Here is a 25,650-nt window from a genome sequence, read left to right as displayed (position 1 = left end):
TCCTTAGTTTGTTCAGATGTATTGTTGTATCTGTATACACCCTGTGGAAGGCACCAGCTCACATTAAGAAAAGTCATGTCGAGTGCTTGAGCAGGATAACGGTTGATTGATTGATTAACCAAGGGGTGCCTTGGATGTACTGGAACTTTTTATCAATCAAGAGGTTAACACCTTTACGATCAACTAAAATTGATTTTCATTTATTTTTATCATTTATTTTTAACATTGATTTTCATTTGCAATCAATTGTGTTCATTTTTTTCAGAATAATACCTTACGATCAACTAAAATTGCAAGCCTCTGGTGGAGGATCTTGCAATGCAATAAGCTACACTAAAGAAGAATTACTAGATGTATCGGACTGAATCGAATCTGCACACGCGATTAGGGTGTGAGGAAGATAGCAGGAAGGTTGGGTGGTGATGTTGATGGCCCTTAACCCCGACCCTGCTACTATGCTAGTTATTTCTCAAGCGAAGTTCTTCTGCTAACTAGAAGGAAAAAAAAAAAGAACATGAAGCCAGCCAATGGAGGTCAATTGCACAGTGAAGGACCATGACCTGGAGATTATGACACCTTAAAAAACGAGGAACGCAGCTCAATTGAAAAGTACCGAGAAAAAGAGGCAATCATATTTTCTTAAAGCTTAGAATTGGTTGCCACTCCAAATACAAATTTGCAGCATATAATGGAGAGGGGAGTAGCAAAATCACAATGAATTATTATTACATTTCAATACGGAAATAATTTCAAAAACAATGTATGCCCATAAGAAGATTAAAGCTGGGATTCAACTTAGGATAAAGCACCACCATTTTTTTGGGGACTAGGATACTCTTAGCAAATGCAGGGGTTGCAAAGGGCCCCTAGCATCATAAATCCGCGAAGACAGCAAAAATATCCCCATGGATGTAATCATTATCTACCAAGCTGACCAAAAAGTAGCTGCTCTGCACCTGCAAAATTTAACATTGTACCATCAGTGAATCCGATGCCGCCTTCAGCAAATGAAATGTGCATGCATGTCTGTATATAACATATGCACACGAGATTCATATTTAGTGCACATTTAATATTGTGATGCAGAGTGCTTTTCAAAAGTAGTTTTTGCTTGAAAATAAATCAAAATGATTTTTTTTCAGATTTTCTTTTTATTTTTTATATCATTAAATCAAAACCATCCGGATGCTTTTTCAAGCCAAACACACCGAAATGCAGTCAGTTACAAACGCAATGTTAAGAAGGCTGTTACCTCTTCAAGTAGGGTTCTGGATGGGTCACCCTCTGGGTACAAGGAAGCCCATCCTCTTGACCAGATTTCAAATGCCTCATCCTTCCACACACTGAAGCTGGTGGGATCCACAACAGTTGGTTGGATAATCTCCTTTGCTGGGAAGACTCCCCAGGTTACAGCATTCACATCAGTCAGGGCAACATTAGAGATCCAACTCCCTCCTTTGTTCACAGCAATGTAAGTTACAGAAGGGAAAGACTTGCACTTCTCCACAAGAGCATTCAGCTTGTCCTTGGAGCAGAAAAACTCTAGATAAGCCTTCTGATATACATACCCTCCTGGCCCACCCCAACCTGCAGGACATATATGGCATGGGTTCATCAAGTCAAAGATGTCATATGTGCCTTCCATAATCATGCTAAGGCAAATGATATGAGGGCCATTTTCACCTAAGATTCTTTACAGAACCAAAATCAAAAGACTACTGCAGTCCAAATATAAAGGGCTCAAATCTTTAACTAGTCCCTTCATATAGCAGAATCCCCAAGGTCATCCTTGAACATTTACTTTAAAAACCTCTTTTACTTTACAAATCATAGATATTGAAGGCTAAAGAAAAATGAACCACATCACTTTTTGGAATTTTGCAAGCATCAAAGTTACAATAAGCTAATGGCACTGAAGACATGAATGTAACATGATTATCCAGTATTCTCCCAGAACTTTGCACGAATTTTGCTAGTTTCTAACCGACATAATGCTAATGATACATTAGATTACAAATAAGAAATGCAAGTACCACTTACCAACAGATGGAGAATCAGATTTTTCCCCATTGACAGCTGGTTGACTATTGATAGTCAGGAATCCCTTCAAGTTGATCTTACCCAGCTGTTCATTAATGATTTTAGTCTCTGGCTGAAGGCCATCTAGTTCTGACCAAGGACTACTTTTCAACTTCCCAAGGCAGTATACCTTGAATTTCTGATAATCAAAAGTTCCACATGATTGGGTTAAAAGGTTAAAAAAAAAGAAGTTAAGAGTAACTAGAAATGGAAAAGAGAAAACACAAAGTAACCGTGGATGGAAACTCTACCTCGTATATATCCTCAACACTTTTCAAGGGGGCAGCCCACTCATCAAGAAGTTTCTTGCCACGTGCCCGGGGTCGCATAAACTATATTGAAAAATTATAACTTGCATCGTATTAACAAAAAAAATATACATTTCTCTAGACTGCATTTTATTAAAGCAAAGGAATAGAGGGCAATTACAAACACAAGTAATTGAAGCTTGGGTCCTCATCTAGAATTTATGCAAGGAAAAAAAAACAAGAAAAAGAAAAGGCAAAGCAAAAGGGCTCTCTTCATTTCTGTTCCATCCATTCTCACCCTTAGCTTTCTCCATTCAGTAGTCATTGTTCTTGCAGCCTTCAGAGAATATCCACTTTCAAGCATGAAAATAACTTTTACTTGGATGCCAATCCCCTATTAACAATGCACCCTCTAACAGGTTTGAGATGAAACTAAGAGAAGCAATTATGCTAGTTATTAGGTTATTTTTTAGTATGATATGTACATCATAGTGCTCTTACGGCATTCTATCCCATTTATTTTTGGAGCAAAAGGAACTATACAGAGTTGTCCTGTTTGTCTTGCAGGACCTATAGAAATTCTGCCTGTGTAACTTTATGTTTATCAAAGCAAAACATATTTGTCAAAAGTGATTTTTTTTTTTTTAATACAGGATGTATGATAGCCAGAACATTCTATGCTATCCAAGGGAGTAACTAATGCGTACTCATTATTTAGAAGTTATTTAAAAGAAGATGAAGCTTCAAGAGCCACAAAATTGTGATTTAATCATGTGTTCTCCTTGCAAGGTTTCTTATAGTGGTTGGCAGCGCGTTTTGGGTTGTTGAAATAGCAATTCCTTATTCTTCTAAGGTTCTCCTACAACTGAAATATTCCTCTTTATTTAATTATATATAAAAAAAAAAGGACGAGAAGGTGAACAAGCAATCCAACCTAAAAAATCTTATATCAATATACCTAACATTCTACATCGTTAGAATGAAAAGATAACTATGCAAACTTGTTAGTTATTGCTGCAACAAACTAGATTGCAAGTGATTAAATTGCACTGGATGACTTTAAAAAGAACGAAAAACTCCTAAAAGGAAGAAACTAAAGAACTGAGTTCAGTAAGCCTCTGCACCTGATAGTCAGATAAAGCACCATAGGATGGATTGCGAGAATCACCCCATCGGCCATGAGGGTACTGGTCCCAACCTATTGTCCTTGTTAGGTAGCTCTTTGGACGATTAGCCCTGCAATCATCAGCAATAAGTGTCAAATGTATTGGAAAAAGAAAGCAATAATAAAGGAAAATTAAATAATGCATCTCCAATCAAACTGAATCTGCACAAAAGAAAATAGGGAATTCGAGACGAATTACATACCAAAATATCGGACGGACATCTTCTTTTACACGGAAAACATTTGTCGGGGGGCGCCATGGTAACGGCCTTGTAATCTTGGACTCTTCAATCAAACCAAGATTCTGCCATTGTAAGTCTACCATCAGATGCAATCATAGGTAATACTATGAGCATTTCAAGGAAAAATAATGAAATGGAAACCAGAAGAAAACCATTAATATAGCTAAAGCAGATTTCTCCATGTTCAGAGTATAGAGATGCAATGTCTTGATTCCATGAGCTAAAATCTTCTTGCACATTTCAGTTCCAAGGTGAATCCCATAGGCTCTGACAGCTTCTTCATTATCCTTGATAGGCTCCAATGCCGCAGTAACCTCAGCTGGTACCTAAATTAAGAAATGAAACATGGCGTTGACTATGAATTCGTTATCATTTGCATGATGGTTTCATTTGTTTCGAACAGGGAGAAAACAAGGGAAGATAGCACAACAGTAATATATATACCTTGGTTTTGCAAAAACCAGTCATACGTATGAAGCCCTTGTAGTTATTAATAGGCATAATACCAGGGACAATGGGACAAGAGATTCCGATTTGGCGGCAGTCATTCACAAATTTCAAGAAAATATCAGTATCATAAAAGAGTTGAGTAACAATTAGATCAGCCCCAGCATCCACCTAGAAATTAAAAAAAAAAAAAAGCATTAATTAAATAAATAAACTACTAGTTAGATTCATAAAGATAATTAAAGAAAGGAAAACTAAGGACCTTCTGCTTCAAATAAGCAAGATCTTTATGGTAATCCTCAGGAGTAGCAAATCCATCACTTCCAATCACATCAGGATGTGCCTCTAAATTAGATTAACAGAGAATTAATTAAAGAGCTGGATCAGGTTTGAAATAAGCTGAGATCATTTCGACAATTTAATTTAACGAAAAGAAAAGGGAAAGCAGAGGGAAGGATGAAGAACCTGGATAGCCAGCGACAGTTATGCCGAAGTAATCACCATGTTTGGATCTGATATGTTTGACCTGCATTACAAAGAAACACAAAGAATAAGAAGGATTGATTTCGATTCCGGTTGATTAAAGAAATGGAATGGAATGGAATGAAAAGAGGTTCTAACGAGGTCGAGAGCGCAAGCGAGGCCGCCTTGGATCTGGACGAATTTATCCTGACCATGAGGAGGATCGCCACGAAGAGCAAGAACATTCTGGATTCCATTGGATTTGATGGTTTCGAGGGCGTGATCGATCTTCTCAACGGGCATGTTGGTGCAGGTGAGATGCATCATAGTCTCGACACAGATGATGTTCTGCATCTTGTTGGCGATGTCTAAGGTCAGATCTGCGGTGGAGCCACCAGCACCCCAAGTGATGTCACAGAAGGAAGGATTGTGAGAGACCATCCTGTCCATTCTCTCGAACAGGTTGTCCACTCCATCATCGGTCTTTGGGGGAAAGAATTCGAAGGAGAAAACAACCTTATTATTGCTGCAGCTATCTCCTCCATTTCCATTGGCATCTCCTGCTCCTGCTGCCGCCCTTATCTTATCAATAACCTTCATTCTGTGCTTCTTGACAAGTGCCAAGGGGGAGGGGGGAGGATCCGGATAGAATGAAAGAGTTAAGAGCAAACCCGCACCGACAAGTAGCAGTTGTAGTTGTAGTTCATCGATTTTATTTTTTTTTCTATTTATAGACAGAGAAAGATGAGATGCAACCACCAACCACACCCCCCCAAGCCAGCCGAGGAATTGCACGCCCACGCCAGCTCCTCCTTTACCAAATCCCCGGCTGTTGTTGTTATTATTATTTTAGTCTATTCATTGAGTAATGCACCTTATTTATTATTTATGTGGTAATATAACGCATATAATCTTCCACTTTAAAACACATTTTCTCAGACTTGAAGCATACTTTATACGATCTTACTGGGATGGTAACTCACCGTGTCCCCGTAGATTTATACATTTCCGTCCAATAATAAAAAAAGCAGAATTAATTTTCTTTTTGTTAATTAAAGAGTGATAGTAAGTACTTTTACTTGGGTCACAATCCCAAAAGGGGCTAAAATTGTTATTGTACCATGGTGCGTGTGGGTGCGTGTGTGTATACGGAGCCTGCCTCGGGTTTGAGCGAGCAGGAAGGTTGACTAAAAGTATGAAACTCCATGGCTTTTTATGATTTAACTTATTACCAAGAATCTATTATTTACTAAATACAAAAAGGGCGATAATTCAATATCTCTCTAATGGTGCATGGAACTCCCTTGCAACAACCATCTTTTCTCCACACAGAAAGCGAGTGAGGGGATCTAAAAATGCCCGCCAGGGCTCGTTGTCAGTCCCGCATCTTGTTCCATGGGTTAAGCTCAAGTATCTGATGCATTAAACTTGAACTTGGGGGGTCCGAAATGAAAAGAGGAAACAAAAAGAAGGGTTGTTTGGTGAAATTGCATCCACTTGTCATTATCCCCTCCTACTCCCACCGTCCCCACCCAAAGACTATGGGGAAATGGTGGCTTCGGGGGGGTTGGGATGGTTCAGGTTGGTGGGAGGGGGCCCACCAGACCTACCCCCATTCCCCCTCATCGCCAATTCCTCGCTGCACAACCACAGCCGAGTAAAATATCTTTCAAGCGGCACGTGCTTTGCTTCTGTCGTTTTAGTTAGGACCCAAACCTACAATTTGTCAACATCATCTTGAGCTTGGTTCTGTTTCTTGGTTGAATTCAGTCCTGATTCTAATGGCAAAAGGCTGAGAGACACATGACATGAGCTGTCTGGTTACCTCATGCAAAGCACAAATGCAAGAGTGATCATTCAACCACCAATTCCCTTGTGTAGGGTCGGCCCACTCTCGCCGGTCTCTTGCTCCACTCCTCCACCGTGGTGGTCACAGCAAAGCAAACTACAGAGGAAGAGCCCCATCGGCCTAATGTTCTTACCAGATAATAATCCTCCATCCCAGAGTTCCTTATTATTCAAAGAAAACTAAAACCGAAAAACACATTCCAGACAAACATCCTGCTAAATGTAAACCCTTTGCAATCAAATATTGTTTTATTGGGGCACAGAACTAGCTCATACACCTGGTACAACATTTATGCAAATATGTCAGGTTAGGTCAAGCGCTACATTTGCCCACCATTATTACCTGCAATCCTGCGATGAAGATAACAATTGCATCAGGTTATAGCATTTCGTCTCATCAGCAATCCTTTATTTAAGAAAAATCACAATTACTCAACCTGGAATCAAATCACAAAGTTACGAATTCCCAATCTTCTTTCGACATGTCAAGAAATTTAACAGTGCCATCTTCAAACATGATCTGCAAGAATATAAATGAAATCAGAAATGATGACGACACTCAGTTGACCTAACTGTAACCTAATAAAGAGCTCTTCTTACCGAGTGTTTTCTTGAATGCTCATCATACTGTTTAATAATCCCAAAATATCTGGAAAATCAAAGCATGGAAAATAAAAATAATTAATAGACCACCACATATGCAAGCTATCAGAACTCGGTTTTTTTATTGAACCTATGAATGAGAGTTCATGAACTGGGGAAAAAAAAAAAAACATTTCTGCATGAAAGCCTGAGCAATATAAGTAGCCTTCTAAACATACATCTGATCAGTGCGACTAGATAGTCTAACCACTTCGCCAATGCAATTACAGGAGTATGTTGGTAGGCTACTGAAAGCATGTTGCGAACTCCCTGGGATGGAATGAAGAACAACAAAGGAATAACATTCAGATAACAATATTGCAGGATTTTGCAGCCATTAAATTAACAAAACAAGGTAACATGCTGAAGGAAACTTCCTTACCTGTGTGCAAACCTCCATTCTGGTGAACCTTCACAAATAACAATACCAGTATCAGTCTGCTTTGCATAAATATATGCACATCATGTGCAGGAAAAAAAAAAAAAGAACAGAAAAGAGGGGAAGCTGAATGGCAACATAAGTGTAAAACCATACATATAACCACCACATATACATACATCTTTTCCAGACAGCATTGCTTTCAGTTTGGGAGAGGATACAGCCACCTGGCATGCTACTAGTTTTAATGCAGCATCTGAAGACATTTTAGGCTTGCTCGGTTTAACCCCTAGCTTTTTCCTGCAGCCTGAGGCACCACAGTGGCAATCTTGATCTGCACCAAATTGGACAAACCTGCTAAATTTATTAGATTGGACTAAGTATAGATTTTGAAACAACAATAAAAAACTAAATGTCTAAGAATGCTCACTGTGTGAGCAATAAAACACTCATCCATAATTAAAGAAAGCAAAAGAGTGGATGCAAGCACTCATACTGATAATCATATGTCAGATGCTCGCCCTTTCGTATGTCATGTGTTGCAAATATGCCAATTCTTGTCTCGCCATCAATTATCCTTTAAGAAAAGAGATGGATAAATTAAGATCGTCTAAAACATGTATGACTGTAATGTTGACTAATAGGATTAAAGTGAGGAATAAGGGTCAATGGAGAACCATTTCTGCATCTCGGTATTAGGAGAACAACTGTGGTTTATATATCTTGACTTGTTTCCCTTGTAAGTAGCATCAATTACCATATTGCGATTGATTTCACACAAGTAAAAGTTTGTTTCCCCACGGTGTTTCATTTTCCAAAGCCTTTCCTCACATGTATTATCATCAATAACTGCATTAAATAATAGATTAAGTATTAATTAATAGGTTTCCAAAATGATGAAACATCAACCTGTCATATATGAAATTTCAATTGAATACCAAGCAGGGACCAGAGACATCACCTTCTCCAACATACTCTATTACAAACTCTCCTTGTTTAATATCTTCATCTGCCACAATTCCAGAGCCACATTTCTCGGTCTACAAACAATACCTTCTTAACTTCATATATTGAGTGCACAAAGAAAAGTGAACAGAAACCAAAGCACTATGACATTTGAACATCAAATAAATTGTGGATAAAAATTCTTAAGAAGATGAGAGGAATTATTTTCCAGGTCCACAATCCATAGCCTAAATAACAATATCCAAGATAAAGAAGAGCAGGAAGACGGAGACAGAAAAGTCATGTACTTGTACCAATAAGATCCTTGTGGTTCTTTTTTCCTTAATACAAGTATCATTCTCAATGCCCTTCACCCTTGATTAATATAGTCCTTCTACTCTACATATTAACTAAGACAAATAAAAGCCACAGAAATATACCTGCACTAATTTCATCTTCTTCAGTGGTCGGTGCTGGAATGGTTTGTTGCTGCATGAACTCCCACATTTGCAGCCTGAAGAGCAGCTAGACAGCAGCATCCTTGGAGATAATAAAAGTAATGATAAGAGTTTTTAAACTATTAAAGAAGCTTCCAAATATATTAGAAACTCAACAGCAATAATAATAACATAAGACACATATAAAGCTACAAGAAATACTATTAACCACACGCTCCAATTATTGAAGACAAGGAGTGGATAAAAAGAAGGGGCACGATTAAATTGTTAGATAATAATTGCTATTAAAGAAGCTCCCAGAGAATGAAAACAATTAACAATAACAATTATATAAATGCTGCATGACATCATCTTAATCATTCAGCTCCAATTACCTAAGACAAGGCATCGGGTGACAGTGAACATGATCATGGACATGTTCCCAGGTCATTGTTACTCACTATGAATTTCAGACAACTGCTGTTAAATTAAATGATCTCACCATGATAATTGTTCATTCAGATTCACATGCATGACAGACACTCCAGTATCAACTCTAGATTTAGGCAGGGTTACATGCACATGTTTCACAGAAAATCAAACTCAAGTATAAACCTATTTCAACCAATCAGATCATCCTGCTCTGACAATTAACAAACATCAAATCTAACCATAAACTTATTTTGACCTCTTGATAAGCAACGAGCAAAACCGCAAATATGCACTGAGCAAGGATATCATTGTACAACATGAACATTTATTGCATTGGCTAAAGCTTGGGTTCAAGTTAGGCACTAATCAATGGCCAGGAGCTCTGACTTGTCTATGTGCACAGGGCCAGACTCAACTTTTAAGTATTGGAGGGGACAAGAGGCTAAATTACTATTTTGAGGGGATCATTATGCAAAGATAACACCATAAAATTATCTTTGACTGCTAGAAATGGTATATATTTCATCTTCGAGATGGGGAGCCCAGGGGCCCCTTTTACCCCTGTATCTCCCTGCATGTAAATGTTCTAAACAGTAACTCGTGAGAGATCAGCTAATAAAGTAGAAAGTGGCGGACACCAAAAACTCATCATAAATAGGGACGGAGTACTAGAACTTGTACAAAGAATTAAGAACAAGTTACAAAGGCAATCTGACCAATGAGTGGCATCTCCAGAAATCAATCATGTACAATCCAATAAGGCATAAAAATAAACATGTATAAACTGAAAATAAAGTTGAAGCCAGTAAAATTATATCAAACTAACATGCTATTACATGAGACTCGGTTACGAACTGTATATGGCATGAAAACTTATCATATATAACTCAGAGTAACCATGATATTGATGGCCACCTCTTACCCACAATGGCAATCTCTATCACACACACGAGAGGAACCCAGTGATGCACTGCAGGAGCAGAATATGCCATCGTCCTCAAGGCGCCTTTTAATCTTCTTGGTGAGATATATATCTTGAAAGTGTCGATCAAGAAAAGCAAATGTGGTATGTTCATACATGGAGATGGAGATAGAAAGAGAGAACCCAGTGCTTTAAAAGCACAAGGACATATGATATCAGTTTCAATTCCGATCAATGAAATGTCTACTGAAGCAATGCAGAGTCCACAAAAGGAAGATCCAAACAATGGAAGGAAAAGCAAAACATCATAACAGCTTTCTAAGCCAAAAAATGAACACTAAAACTGTAACCCCCATAAAATGGCTTTATAAAGTAACATATTTTGAGTGGATACTGCGCTTTATGAGGGTGTAGGCTGTAGACTTTGATTTATTAAATGCATCGGGAAGCTCAAACTCAACTTGATTTCCTATCTCCTTCAGCAACTTGTTGAATGCAAGGGTGATTCGTTGATCAAGGTTCTAATGAACAAAAGAAACAGCAAAAAGCACCGTCTCGGTGAGTTTATCAAAGTAACACCCTAGAATCAGATCAACCCAATGTCGTAATATCAGAAAAGGATAAGTACATAAGGAATTAGTTGAAAGAGCATTGCCATCTTAAAGTAAGTTGTAAAGCGAAAAAACCAGGTTGAAATATCCTAAAATTGCAAGGTAATTAATCTCAAGAAAGAAAGAAACAGGATCCTATGAGAGGTAGGTATGAGATAAACGATTACATGTCTAAGACAGGAGAACAGAAACATTGAGAAGAAAAGGAGAGCATATGCAGTCGAATTTTAGTGAATAAGAATTTCAGAAGAGAGCAATGTCACATTAGTATGGCAAGATGGCGTTGCTGCTGCTAAAACTATATCCATGTAAGAACAATTTGTTAAAAGGAAGACGCGAGCCAGTCACCTATAAATCCAACATCCCAAATGGATAATCTTCACTGATGAACTATAAAGAAGTAAGAAGAGAGAATTGAAAACTAGTTCAAGTTTGAATGTCAAGCTAAAAGGAAAAGAAAATAGAAAGAAGAGCAGAGTAACCTTCTTCGCAGCAGGCATGGCTTCCAGTAGCATAAGCTTGCAGAATGCCAATCATAAGGGATATTACAGTGAGTCAGCAACTAAAGATATCCATTGAAAAGACTTGAAAAAAAAGAGAGAGATAAAAAAGAATTGATGATAATAAAAGGAAATGGGCGTAAAGATTCTCAAAGGGTGGAAGGCAGAATCAACTTAATCGTAGTTGGAAAAAATAAAAACCCAGAAATCAAACACCAGGAACAGACACTGTGAATTCTTTCTCAGTCCACAAAAGATGTTCGTAAGGCAAGGAAGGACATTTTAAAAAGTGAATTCGTTTGATTCAATTCTTAGGAAACCAGTTACCAAACAGAGAATGTTTTAGTGAATAGATCTCATCTGGTGTGGTGTCAGCAAGCGAAGAAGAAAAGATTGCTTTGTTTTAATGGATAAAGAAAAGGGAGGAAGGAGAGGAATATGAGAGGCAAGAGTGTGTGTGTGTGTGTGTGTGTTGTGGCTTACCAGGGGAAGTGAAGAGAGCAGATCTTCTCTCTTCTTCTTCCTCTTGTGCCTGTTGAGGGAGCGAGGGAAGTTGCTTTTTTCTCTCCCTCGCCCTGACAATATTTTACTGCCTGGCTCACTTACAAACGGATGTGTGATATGGCAATAAATTAATAAAAACTAACGACCAAAGAAGGAAAAGTAAAGAAAGGAAGGAGGAGCGCTTGTTTTTGAATTTTAATTTTCTTCTTCCTCTTAGAGAGAGAGAGAGAGAGAGAGAGAGGTGTATCCATCCATTGGACTGGGCTGGGCCCATAGCTTGGATTTTCTAAGAAGAGAAGAAAAGGGCCAACCCGAAAGAAAGAGAGGCCCGAGACCCAGCTGGAAAATGCAACGACAGCGCAGAGAGCTGCTTTAACATGACATAACATCAACCAATAGTCTCTCACACAACACACACGTGGTGATTGAAATTCAAAACGACAAAACCAGTAATAATTATTATTGCTATTACGCTCCCTCCCCCATCATAATCATTGGGGAAGAGTAAAATAATAAACAAAGAAATAAAACATTGTATAATTCCACAGATTTACAGACAAAAAGAAAGAAGCAAGGAATTCCTCCTCGATCAAACAAGAAAAAAAAAAAAAAAACAAGCAGAAGTCTAGCACGAGTAGAAGAACTTGAAGAAGAGGCTGTTAAATTAAAATAAATAAATAATCAAATTTGTTTCATGTTTGATAGTTTGCGTGTCCCTCCCCTCTCCTCTCAAACTCTGAAACACAAGCCAAGCAAAGGAGACTCCTCTCTCCCTTTCCTCGCTGAAATCAATCTCGAATCGAATCGATTCAGGTATCGATTCCCTCTCTCTCTCCCTGTGTATGTGTATAATTGTTGATAAATAGAATTGATCATGGTCTTATTATTAACGCACTGCTTTCTTGATTTGGTTTAGGGTTTATATATATATGTATATCTCTGAATAGATTAGTTAATAAATTTTAATTTTGTTGGAATTTTATTTTTTCAATACAAGACTGTGTCGTCGAGAATAGGTCGATCAGTATTATCTCGATGGCATGAGCTTCTTTTAAATAAATAAATGATTGAATTAATTAATTAAATTTCTTTTTATTAATAAAAAAATGAATTATAGGCAACCATCAATCCGATTTGCAGACCTTTGATCACTGTCTACTAGTGAATAAATCTCTAATTCGTTCCATTTTTTGTGTTGCTCAGCCACATAAACTGTGTTTCTCTTTGGATTCTTGACGACACTCTGGTTGTGTCTATGAGCCCTTTCTATTGCTACATGCTGCTCGATGACTAGGTAATGAAGGGTTTTCGTGAAAGGGGGTTTGTTGCTTCTTCCAAATCTTCATCTACAGCTGAATCCCCAAATAGATCTTTCACTTCTGATTCTTCAGAACTGGGGTCCGCCGACACCAAGTTTTCCAAGCCTTCTTTATGGTCAAACTTCTTTGCATCAGCTTTCTCTGTCTTTGATACACATTGCGATTCATTTTCAACTAGTGAAAAAAAAGCACCTCATATTAGACATGGTAATGGTTGGACGTCAGCTGTGAAGAAAATTGTGGCAGGTGGCTCAATGAGGAGGATCCAAGAGTGTGTATTAGGGACAAGCAAGACAGGGATTTCTAACACAACTAGTGACATTTGGCTCCTAGGAGCATGCTACAAGATTTCACAAGATAATTCTTCTGGGGATGCTGCTGCTACCAATGCTTTAGCTGCCTTTAATCATGATTTTTCTTCACGAATTCTTATCACATATAGAAAAGGTTTGTGTTATGACTTTTCATCCATTTCAGCGTATCTTTAAGTAAAGCTTTAGCAAGCATAATAATCATAACTATGGGGAGCTGTCCTAAAAGTGTTCATTTATAGGGTTTGATGCTATTGAAGATTCAAAACTTACCAGTGATGTAAGCTGGGGTTGTATGCTTCGGAGTAGTCAGATGCTTGTTGCTCAGGTATACTGCTGCTGCTGCATTTCTCACATCAATACTCTCTTCTATGATAGTTCAATCATTTCAGCTAACTTTCAAGCCCTTAGTCCTTATATGTTTTGTTATGATGCTTGCCTTCCAGTTAATTGGTGAATTCTCATTTCTGACTCTGCAGGCATTGCTTTTTCATCGATTAGGGAGATCTTGGAGAAAACCTTTGGACAAGGTGAACTTGTGGATTTTCAATTTTAATGAATTCATTTTTTCCCACCATACAACGATGAATCAAAAAAAAAAAAAAAAAACTTATCTTGCTGCACTATCATGTATTACTTTTCATCCTCCCAATTTAATTATGCAGCCATTGGATCGAGAATATGTTGAGATTTTACATCTTTTTGGTGATTCGGAGTCATCGGCTTTCTCTATTCATAATCTTCTTCGGGCTGGAAAGGCTTATGGCCTTGCAGCTGGGTCATGGGTAGGCCCTTATGCGGTGTGCCACTCTTGGGAATCTCTAGTCCGCTCTAGAAGAGAGGAAACCAATCTTGAATACCAGTCACTTTCAATGGCTGTTTATGTTGTTTCTGGTTCTGAAGATGGGGAGCGAGGGGGAGCTCCAGTTCTCTGCATTGAAGAAGCCGCTAGACATTGTTCAGAGTTTTCTAAAGGTCAAGAAGATTGGACGCCAATTCTTCTATTGGTTCCTTTGGTTCTTGGGCTTGATAAAATAAATCCAAGGTTTGTGATCATGTTCTACACCTACTTTCATATTGAAATCATTGTTGCTTTAGCTGAGAAATCGATTTGCTTTGTGTGTTGGTTTGGTTAGGTCTAATTTGCTGCTTTCATAGAGATTAAATAAAGGAGCATCCATTGCATTCATGAACTGTGATGCTGTGTTTCACCATTTAAGGTGGAAGAATAGTTGAATATTTTGTACCTAACTGGAGCCTTTTTAATTTTCCATGAAAATAAAATGATTATTTTTATACCTGGTAGGCTGGATGCAAATGTTTGTGGGAAGCCTTTGATAGAAGTGACATGGGGCAATTAATGTGAGTCAAATTAAATACCATTGTCTTAACTAACTTTCACAAATAAATACCTAGACTTTGGAACCTGGGGATGTTGTTGAGCATTTATAAGCTAGAAGAAGTTTACAGTCAAACCTTTTACCTGGTGATTGGCTGAAAAATGCATACCCTAATTATCATTTTTTCTACATATTAATGGGGTGCTTCTCCTATTGGAAAGTAACAATGGTGCATTGAGAAAATAGATTTTGGTTTAGGGATATTCCCATTTTTATAGTGGAGAGCTTCAATTGGATGATCCTGTTTTTCTTGTGTAAGGCAGTTTTTCATTTGGTTGCCCAGCATTCCTTTGGGGAATGGGGAAATGTATCATATGATTCAACATTAAAAACAAATAACGAAATCACTTCTTATTTCACTGCTCCCTGATTCTATTAGCATAACATAACTTTAGACATGTATTTAAAGTTCTGTCATGTTTTATTTGTTAACCAGTTGGAATTTAAACTGTTCTCAGGTATATTCCGTCCCTGCAAGCAACATTCACCTTTCCCCAAAGCCTTGGAATTTTGGGTGGGAAACCTGGTGCTTCAACATATATTGTTGGAGTGCAAGACGAGAATGCTTTTTATCTTGATCCACATGAAGTTCAGCCGGTAAATCATAATTCTTCTGATTTATCTGTCATCATATTGTTGATGACTAATTTATTCATTCCTATGTCATTCCATACTCTATGGCCATGATTGTGTACTCTCTTTTTTTACTTCATTTATCCTCTCATAGTGATGATTTACCAGAAATTGAATCTATTTACCTGACATGAGTTTTTCTTCTGTTGAATGAAATGATAGAGATGCCTCCTTTAGTTTCAAAATGAGACATGACCACCACATGGTTGTGCCACCTGTAGATAGGTCAAGCCGGTGGATGCACTAAAGGGAAGTTGAATCAATTGCATCCCTTTCTCTGCAGTTGATTTTGACTGCTTGCTGGTATTTGCCCTCCAAACATGACAAAAAAGAAATTGGGAATCACTTCAATTTCAGAACAAGAATTTAAACAAATTGAAATATGGTACCTGAAACAAGAGAGAGAAGCAAAACAATTGAGGAACGTGCATTTTATCCTATAATGGAAAGGACAGTGTAGATATGAATCTGAAAGGTAGTTCAAGTTAGAAAAGTGTCAAAAAGTTTTAAGACGCCAATTTTTGGTTAACATGTTTAGAAAATGTAATCCGAAAATGGCACCTTACATCTCTTCAAAGCATAAGGGAAAATACAATTATCTTCAAGAACAAAATGTTTGTTAAAGTCTATAACAGGCTCCTAGACTGTGGATCTAATGTTAACTTGATGCTTGCTTGATAAAACACTCCAGGGAAATAGTATGCTTTGATGGTTTTCTACATGACAATCATGATACTAGGAATTAGGAGTTGCTGACTCTTAATCTTCAATCATCATTCGTATTTTTTGTGATTTGTGGAACCTTTTTCACAGAAAATCAAGATGAAAAATGATTGTTTATGTTACATTCATATTAGTCTATGAACTTCCAAAATTAGTCTGTTTGGAGGATTGGGCTGAGCATTAGTGTTAGGAGCATGGCTATAACAAATCAATCTTTGTTCCTTTTGATGAATATAGATACTTATTAGTGACCAAAGCATCTGGCTAATGATCCCAAAAGATCTCCATATATGTGGTCCGTTAAAGTTCGTTGCAATATCCAAGTCAAACTAGTTTTATGATTTGATTTTTACACTGAAGTTGTTGTGTTTAATAATAATTATTATTATTATTATTATTATTATTTGATTTCTGCAGCATATAGGTTTGTAATGTAGATAACTTCACTTCTTGACAGTGGTAGCTAACATACTAGTCCGATGGAGGATCTTTATGAATATTTATTCTAGGAAGTTGGAAGAAGTTATTCTATGCTATTTGGTGAATCTGTTTATTTTAGATTATTAAGATATTTAGAATTAATCAGGGATTTTATTTTGTTTTGGACTGTATTATTTCTATTTCATTTTAGGTTTTCATTAGGGTTTAGGACTTTATATAGGCATCAAATATACTATTTTAAGGTAAGCTGGAATGGTTATTGATAATTTTTTTTTTTTGTTTTTTTTTTCATATGTCGGTTTGTCTGTCTTTATCTCCTCCCTCTTCCTCTGCTCCTTTCTTCCCATGTCTCCTTCCTATTTCCCCTCTCGTATCCCTGTCCTACATCATTGTCTCCCTCTTTTTAGTTGGCATTTGCATGAGCCACAAAATTCTCCTCTTCCAATCCTGCAATATCGATCATGAACCTCCAAAAGTTGTTTGCTAAGATTATTGAGACAAGCACTTGTTTCCATCCCAAACTGATTTCTCATGCACGTCTTTGTTCCTTGTTCTCTTCTCATTTCTTTCTAATTGTACCAAGCTGAATAGTGATATTGTTGCCTACTTTCCATCAATTCAGTTGATTGAGCACATGTTAATTTTTTGATGATATTCTTGCTGGTGCTTGGGTCTTCAGGTGGTCAATGTTAGCAGAGATGATGTAGAGGCCAATACTTCATCTTACCACTGCAAGTAAGCTTATCCAGGGACTCATTTTCTTGTTTAATTACCAATGGCAGCAAATGTTTTAGACTTTGCTAAAAAAAAGTTTTAATTCAAGCAGTGTTGTGCGGCACATCCCTCTGGACTTGATTGATCCATCCTTGGCAATTGGATTTTATTGTCGAGACAAAGGTTGCTGGTTGAATTGTGTTGGTTTGTGATTTTGTTATTTTATCTTTTCAAATGCAACCTGTTAACTAGGCTTCTTCTCCCCCCCCCCCCCCACTTTTTTTTTTTTTCCTTTTTCTGGTTGACAGATGATTTTGATGATTTCTGTACGCTGGCATCCAAGCTGACAGACGAATCAAATGGTGCACCTTTGTTTACAGTGGCTCATTCCCGTAAATTATCAAGGCATGACAGTGGTGAGGTTCAGTCGGATGATTCCCTTGGTGTGATGACTATGAATGATGTAGAGGGCTGTGTACACGAGGATGATTGGCAACTCCTTTAAATGGAAAAATCGTTTGGGGGATTTAAGCTAGTAAGTAAATGGTGTGGATTGCATGGGGATCGAATGCCCTTTTTCCTCAGCACCTCATATCAGGCAGTGCAATGAGGTGTTTAGTCCACGCGTGCTTCAATTCATGACTCCTTTTTCGCTGTTGGATTCAACATTTGTAGAAAGTAGAGGAGATATTTATGATTCTTTTCACGGTGGCAAAAACCGCAAATGTTGTAAGATAAATGATCAAATCTCATTTGGCTGATGAAATAATTCCTTTTGTTTCTTGCAAATGATGATGCAGCATTTACCCAAGACCTATCCATGCGGCAGTGTTCTTGTTTGATCTTGAAGAAGGTGTTAAGATTTGGGAGTAAATCACATTAATTATGGGAGTAAAATGGAACTATCCAACAGTGTTGCTGTCCTTGCATTTGTGAGTCATCACAGGTATCTCATTTGCTTAATAAAAATTTATAATTCACATTCGTTAGAGATGCCAGGATGCATGCATGTTCTTCGAGGTCCCCAGCAACAAACTGGCTCGGGCGGCCTAAATCTTCAGTCTAGTACGATGCTTCTCCCTTGTATGCTTATTGCTTATGCAAAAATTTACTGTATCTCCCTTCGACATTCTCAAGGGTCATCAGTAAATGGCCATATCTCCCGCCTTTCTTTTTCCTCTGAGAACACTAACCTTTCAACCCAATCACCTTTAGAGATTTAGTGTTGTAATTGTTTATTGTTTTCAAATAAAATCCTTTTTTTTTTTTGTGGGAAATTTATGTTGTGAAATACCTTTTACATCCATACTTTCCTAGAATGAATAAAAGTTATATTCATGTTCATATAATTTAAAACTATTAAGAGATTGGAAGTTGTATATATTTTTTATTAATTTTTAAAATAAGATTCATCTCTTATTTTGTTGTTTATCAAATTCCTTTTACATCCATACTTTCTCCTAGAATTCTTAACTTGTAAGTGTTATATATATATATATATATATAACCAGCCTACCCAATAAATAAAAAAGAGTACAAGGGTATTATAGTCTTCAAAAATGTTGACGTTCTAAAAAAGGTATTTTCCCTTGTATAAAAGAGACATCAGATTGTATATTTGCTTTCCTTTGGAGATATATGTTGTAAAATTCTTTTTTCATGTGCACTTTCCTATAATAAATATAATTTTCTTAATTTATAATTATTTACGAGTTAAGAAGTATTTAACTACTTTTTTTCAATAAAATAAAAAGAAAATACAAAGGTATTATAGTCTTCACAAATGTTAACATTCTAAAGAAGCCCTTTCCTCATCCTCTCCAAAAAGTATAATAATCTCCTCTAAGCCCCTTCATATAATTTTATCAAGGACTGTAATCCAATTCCGTGCTCCTAGCAGGTTCATTCCACCGACCATTAATGGGGACGATGCCCATTTACCTCGCATGTTTCGTGTGTTTAGCCTTCCTCTCATTTCTTTTCAAGTTCTTGAACAAAGTATATATGGTGGACTCCAGTTCGCATACAGTCTATGATGAGGTCACAAGGAATCAAAGGCCCTTCTTATAAATTCATCCATGGAAACTCCAAAAAGATTATCAATATGAGAACGAGTGTCGTGAGCTTTCCATTGGAGTTATCACATGTTCATGAGTTGCTCCCCAGAGTACAGCCACACATTCACGCATGGATCAAGCTATATGGTAGATTAATTTCATCAATTTTTTTTTTTTTACCCAAAGCACCAACTTGGTGGAATCTTACTCTTTTTTTCTTTTTTCCTTTTTACATACCAATCATGTCCAGGGATGAATTTTCTGTTCTGGCAAGGTCCTCAAGCCCTGCTTGTTGTGACGGAACCTGAACAAGTCCTTAACAATAAAAACGGAGAATTCCGAAAGAGAGACCCTACATTTTACATATGAAGAAGCTATTGGGGGGTGGAAGTGAAGCAAGCAAGGGTGAAAAATGGTTCAAGCTGCAAAAAATATCTAACCATGGTTTCCATGCAGGGTGCTTGAAAGTAGTGCTATTTTTATTTTCAGTTTTCATAATTGTTTTCAAAGTTCTTACAGATTAAAACAACTCATATAGATCAAAGAATTTCTCTTCTTTAACAGAACATGATTCCGGCATTCATTGCCAGTGTCGAGGTGATGCTAGAAAGATGGAGACAGCACGATGGCAAGGAGATTGAGTTGTTTCATGAATTTAAGATTTTGACATCAGAAATGATTTCCAGGACAGCTTTTGGAAGCAGCTACCTGGAAGGACAACATATATTTGACATTGCTGTCAGGAACAATTTTAAAATGACAATTCCTGTAATCGGGTACGGTTCCTACCTTACTCCAATTCCTTCATATCCATTTGTGCCTTGTTAAATGTGGTGGCCATAGACAGAAGTTGTAATCGGTTTGCAAATCTATTGATCTACCTTCTATAAGTGCAGAACCTTTCTGACTTCTGAATTATCGCTTCCAGAAAATTTGTGAAATTAAGTGCTGATGACATTGAATCAGACAAGCTTCAGCAAGACATAAGCAATTGCTTCCTAAATATGATTAAGAGCAGAGAGAAAGCTATTACGGGACATCAATATTTCGGTTAATAAAGAAGAAAATAATACTAGTCATTCAGCTCTCTCATCACATGCACAAAAGGATAGATAACACATATTTTGTACATTCTCCCTTTTCTGTTACTTGTAATGCTTTTTATTTTTCTTCACGTTTCTCTTTCCAGTTAGTTAGACAATACAAAACAGAATAGTCAGTGTATATATATAAAGGCTCTCTCTGTAAAGAAAATACTAAGTGAAGAATTTCAACAAACAGATACGGGGCCTTCACCTATCTTTTCCATAAGTTGATTGTTTTCCTTTTCAAGGTTTTGATAAAACTTACATGGTATCAGAGCTTCGGCTAATTATTCTCCCTTTTCCAATCAAACCATGGAAGAACAATCCCCATCTTCACAATTTACAAATACTCAAAACCCCAAACACGTTTCTCCTTATTTCAACTTTTCAGATCCAAATAACCCATATCGTATAGAGAATGGTGACCACACATCTTTGGTTCTCGTCACTGAGCTGCTCACTATTGAAAACTACTTTACATGGTCACGATCAATGCGTCGAGCACTTAGAGCGAGGAACAAACTTGGCTTCATTTCTGGGAACATTGTTAGGCCAACAAATGAGAAGGATCCTCTGTTTGAAATGTGGGAAAGGTGCAATGACATAGTAGTTTCTTGGATACAAAATGCAATCAGCACCGATATCAAACATACTTTAGCTTTTGTGGATGATGCTCAAATGGTGTGGACAGAACTCAAGGATCGTTTCACTCAACAAAATGGTCCTCGTATCTTCCAGCTCAAAAGAGATTTGGCTACCCTTCGACAGGACAGAGACTCTGTGAATGCATGTTTTGGTAATCTCAAAACTCTTTGGGATGAAATGATTGTTTATAATACAATGCCATTATGCACATGTGGTCAATTGAAAGTGTTGAGTGAAAGGTATCAAAGAGATTATGTTATACAGTTTCTTATGGGTTTGAACGACCAATACACCAATGCTAGAGATCAAATCATGCTGATTGAGCCCCTTCCCAGCATTAACAAGGTGTTTTCCTTGATTCAATAACAAGAACAACACCACCAACTTACCAATAACACTTCTTCTTGTGAATCTATGGCATTGGCTGGTAAGTTTGTTAATACTCCTTTCAAGATAATTAAGAGAAATTTTACAAGCCTTAGAAAGGAAAGACCATACTGTCAACATTGTCGCACACAAGGACACACATTTGAAAATTGCTATAAGGCTGGAAATGCTGAGCCTTCAGTGTGTTCTCACTGCAATGTAAGTGGTCACATGGTTGAGAAATGTTACAAGCTTCATGGGTATCCCCCGGGCCATAAGCTGTACAAGGGAAGAGTTGCAAGTTCATTTGTCAATTAAGCTACTTTGTCCACAAGTCCTAATAAGGAGGAGGTGAGTGAGGAGAAGATGGTTTTCACCAAGGAGCAATATCATCATCTCATAAGTCTTATCCAACCTAAAAGTCTCCTAACTGCAACCCCCACGGCAAATCCAACTTCATTCAATTCTAAAAACAGTGCCACACCTTCAAAGATGTCTGGTAAAATTATATTTAATGGTAACATTTATGCTGATTTTTTAAAGCCAAATAGTGATCCCTAGATCATTGACTCAGGGGCTACAGACCATATGGTGTGTAGTCATTCGTTTTTAACTTCTGACATTACAAAGGTATCTTATAGGGTAAGTTTGCCTAATGACACTTTCGTATCAGCCACACATCTAGGCAACATTCAACTTACTGATAAGATTGTCCTTCCTGATGTTTTATGCATTCCTTCAATCTCTTTCAATTTGTTTTCTGTTAAAAGGCTTACTGAAAATTTAACTTCTTGTTTGGTTTTGATAAATGATACATGTTTTATACAGGACCTTTCCACCTGGACCATGATTGGAATTGCTAAAGTGAGAAGTGGCTTGTATCATCTCCTTCCTAAAGCAGTCCCTCCTTCATCACTGACCGATCTTCTATCATCTTTGTCTATAAATTTTCCTTCAGTTGCTATTTTTGTTAAAAGTAGTATGGATGTGAATGGTCTTTGGCATTATCGCCTCGGTCATATTTCTGATTCACAAATGAAATTGATTAACGATCCTATTGTAAGAGACAACTTGCTTATAAATAAAACTTCTCCTTGTTGCATTTGTCCTCTTGCTAAACAACATAGACTTCCTTTTCCTAACAACTCACATAAGTCTTCTAGTATTTTTGAATTAGTACACTGTGATATTTGGGGGCCATGTTCCACTAATTCTTATGATAGGTCTAGATATTTTTTGACCTTAGTAGATGATTTATCTAGAACAACTTGGGTTTATTTACTTCAAACCAAATCTGAAACAAGAAAGTGCATTGAATCTTTCTACCACCTTGTAGAGACACAATTCAACTGTAAAATCTAAAACATACGTAGTGATAATGGTATTGAGTTCAAGATGAGTGATTTTTACAATGAGAAAGGGATTATTCACCAACGAACCTGTGTCGAGACACCCCAACAAAATGGGATAGTTGAGAGAAAACACCATCACTTATTAAATGTTGCTCGTACACTGTTTTTCCAATCTAATCTTCCCCTATCTTTTTGGAATGATTGTATCTTAACTGCAGTCTACCTTATAAACAGAACACCTACCCTTATACTTAACAATCGAACTCCTTATGAAGTCCTTTTTAATGTTGAACCATATTATTCTCATTTAAAAAATTTTAGATGTCTTTGTTTTGTTACAACCATATCAAATGGGAGAAGGAAATTTGATCCGAGAGCTAGAAAGTGTGTTTTTCTAGGTTACCCTTTTGGAGTCAAGGAATATAAATTGATGGATTTGAGTAGTAAGATAGTTTTTCTTTCTAGGGATGTCCTCTTTCATGAAACACATTTTCCTTTCAAAGCATCCCCTTCCACAAGTGAAGAACATTCATCTTTCCATTCCATACCAGCCATACAGTATTTTCCTTGCCCCAATCCCTCATTTGACTTTCATTGTTCTCCACCATATGTAGACAACCCCTCTACTTCACCAAACATTCCATCTTCCTCTAGTAATCCTGTTACCACTTCTCAGGATGTCAATCTTGACAACTCATATATCTCCTATGATCATATTGACTACGATACTCCTTCTCCTTCTCAAAATCTTCGAAAATCCACTAAGAACAGGACTGCCCCTGCCTACTTGTAGGATTTTCACTGTCAACAAGCTGCACTCACTTCAGATTTCCAATCCATGGCACATGTATCTTTTCCTTCTTCAAATTGTTCTTTTCCTTTGTCCAATTATCTTTCCTATGATCGTTTTTCACCATAGTTCCAAGCTTTTTCTTCTAATCTTTCTATCATGGTTGACCCAACCTCGTATTCTACAGCAGTTAAGGATCTAGGTTGGTGTAAGGCAATGGATGCTGAATTGCAAGCCTTGGAAGAGAATCAGACTTGGATTCTCATTGATCTACCTCCTGGAAAAGACGTTGTGGCTTGTAAGTATGTCTACAAAATCAAGAGAAATTCAAATGGCAGTGTGGAACGATTGAAGGCCAGATTGGTCACAAAAGGGTATACTCAACAAGAAGGCATCGATTATCATGAGACTTTCTCTCCTGTAGCAAAGATGGTCACTGTGCGATGTCTTCTATTAGTTGTTGTTGTTCATGGTTGGCGTTTGCATCAATTTGATGTAAACAATGTCTTCCTGCATGGAGACCTAGAAGAAGAGATTTACGTGAGAAAACCACCAGGGTACAATAAAGGAACAGCTGGACAAGTGTGTAAACTCCTCAAAAGCCTGTATGGTTTAAAGCAAGCTAGCAGACAATGGTATGCCAAACTCACTTCATGCTTGATCAACTTTGGTTTCACTCAATCAAAGGCTGATTACAGCTTGTTCACCATGTCCATTAGCACTTCTTTCACAGCCCTCCTTATATATGTCGATGACATAATTCTTGTTAGCAGTTCCATGACCAACATTGTTGTAGTCAAGAATTTTTTGCATGACAAGTTTAAGATTAAGGACTTAGGTCTCTTGCGATTTTTCCTTGGCATAGAAGTGGCCAGATCACCCATAGGCATACACATCTTCCAACGGAAATATGCCCTTGATATTATAGCTGATTCAAGGATTCTAAGCTGTAAACCAGTAAAGATTCTTATGGAACAAAATTCAAAACTAAGCAAGGATGCAGGCGACTATTTGGTTGATCCCTCCACATATCGACGACTCATTAGCAAATTACTTTATCTAACCATTATAAGGCCTGACATTAGTTATCCTGTGCAAGTTCTGAGTCAGTTTATGGATAAACCTTTATAGTCTCATTTGACAACTGCTCACAAAGTTTTGCGGTACATCAAGTCTGCACCTGGCCAAGGATTATTGCTATCCGCTTCTTCCAATTTAGAGTTACTTGCTTATTGTGATTCTGATTGGGTTTCATGCCCTGATACTCTTCGTTCAGTTACAGGGTATTGTGTTCTACTAGGACAGTCTTTTATTTCATGGAAATCAAAGAAGCAAAGCTAGTATCTCGGTCTTCTGCAGAGGCAAAATATCGGGTCATGGCTACCACAGTCTCTGAGCTCACTTGGCTTAGGTTTCTCCTTACTGATCTGCATGTTAAGCACCCTCAAACAGCCTCCCTTCATGGTGATAATCAGGCTGCACTCCATATTGTCTCAAACCCAGTTTTCCATGAACGTACGAAACATATTAAGCTCGATTGTCATCTCATCTGGGACAAAATTTTGGAAGGATTCATTGTCACCATGCATGTCCCCACTCACCTTCAACGAGCTGACCTCCTTACGAAGGCACTTCCTTCTTCTCTTATACAAACTCACTTACTCAAGCTGGGAATTGTCAACCTACATTCTTCATCTTATGGGGGGTATTACGGGACATCAATATTTCAGTTAATAAAGAAGAAAATAATACTAGTCATTCAACTCTCTCATCACATGCACGAGAGGATAGATAACACACATTTTGTATATTCTTCCTTTTCTGTTACTTGTATATTTAGCCTCTAGAATTAGCTGGAAGATGCTTTTTATTTTTCTTCACGTTTCTCTTTCCAGTTAGTTAGACAATACAAAACAGAATAGTCAATGTATATATATAAAGGCTCTTTTTG

The 25,650-nt window shown here is 37.4% G+C and overlaps 3 protein-coding genes across 7 annotated transcripts; 1 reads left to right on the top strand and 2 right to left on the bottom strand.

Annotated features, from left to right (window-relative positions):
- Positions 1 to 610: 610 nt before the first annotated feature.
- Positions 611 to 5,351, bottom strand: LOC118056100 (methylenetetrahydrofolate reductase (NADH) 2). The gene is made up of 11 exons (XM_035068215.2): positions 4,803 to 5,351; positions 4,647 to 4,707; positions 4,444 to 4,526; positions 4,179 to 4,352; positions 3,887 to 4,060; positions 3,696 to 3,796; positions 3,452 to 3,563; positions 2,331 to 2,411; positions 2,041 to 2,218; positions 1,253 to 1,587; positions 611 to 956 (listed from the first exon to the last, which is right to left on the bottom strand). The coding sequence occupies exons 1-11, from the start codon at positions 5,241 to 5,243 to the stop codon at positions 873 to 875; spliced, it is 1,824 nt and encodes a 607-aa protein (XP_034924106.1). The 5' UTR covers positions 5,244 to 5,351; the 3' UTR covers positions 611 to 872.
- Positions 5,352 to 5,923: 572 nt separating this feature from the next.
- LOC118056101 (histone-lysine N-methyltransferase ASHH3) lies at positions 5,924 to 12,009 on the bottom strand. 2 transcript variants are annotated; one of them, XM_035068217.2, is made up of 14 exons: positions 11,843 to 12,008; positions 11,342 to 11,377; positions 10,643 to 10,769; positions 10,249 to 10,360; positions 8,898 to 8,997; positions 8,474 to 8,552; positions 8,190 to 8,361; positions 8,009 to 8,089; positions 7,692 to 7,866; positions 7,516 to 7,543; positions 7,313 to 7,403; positions 7,092 to 7,140; positions 6,929 to 7,011; positions 5,924 to 6,842 (listed from the first exon to the last, which is right to left on the bottom strand). In XM_035068217.2, the coding sequence occupies exons 2-13, from the start codon at positions 11,372 to 11,374 to the stop codon at positions 6,940 to 6,942; spliced, it is 1,119 nt and encodes a 372-aa protein (XP_034924108.1). In that variant the 5' UTR covers positions 11,375 to 11,377; positions 11,843 to 12,008; the 3' UTR covers positions 5,924 to 6,842; positions 6,929 to 6,939. The 2 variants fall into 2 exon arrangements, with proteins under 2 accessions (XP_034924108.1, XP_073261776.1); XM_073405675.1 differs by having other exon boundaries at positions 11,342 to 12,009.
- A 346-nt stretch (positions 12,010 to 12,355) lies between these two features.
- Positions 12,356 to 18,219, top strand: LOC118056102 (cysteine protease ATG4). 4 transcript variants are annotated; one of them, XM_035068218.2, is made up of 9 exons: positions 12,356 to 12,676; positions 13,067 to 13,629; positions 13,736 to 13,821; positions 13,973 to 14,023; positions 14,159 to 14,538; positions 15,352 to 15,490; positions 17,370 to 17,425; positions 17,514 to 17,587; positions 17,713 to 18,219. In XM_035068218.2, the coding sequence occupies exons 2-9, from the start codon at positions 13,161 to 13,163 to the stop codon at positions 17,907 to 17,909; spliced, it is 1,452 nt and encodes a 483-aa protein (XP_034924109.1). In that variant the 5' UTR covers positions 12,356 to 12,676; positions 13,067 to 13,160; the 3' UTR covers positions 17,910 to 18,219. The 4 variants fall into 4 exon arrangements, with proteins under 4 accessions (XP_034924109.1, XP_073261955.1, XP_034924110.1 ...); XM_035068219.2 differs by having other exon boundaries at positions 12,357 to 12,676; positions 17,517 to 17,587; XM_035068220.2 differs by lacking the exon at positions 12,356 to 12,676 and having other exon boundaries at positions 13,158 to 13,297; positions 13,429 to 13,629.
- The last annotated feature ends 7,431 nt before the right edge of the window (positions 18,220 to 25,650 follow it).

The sequence above is a fragment of the Populus alba genome, chromosome 17 (genome assembly GCF_005239225.2).
Source record: "Populus alba chromosome 17, ASM523922v2, whole genome shotgun sequence".
Lineage (NCBI taxonomy): Eukaryota > Viridiplantae > Streptophyta > Magnoliopsida > Malpighiales > Salicaceae > Populus > Populus alba.
Note: the sequence above shows the minus strand (reverse complement) of the source record. Positions and strands in the feature narration are given on the sequence as shown.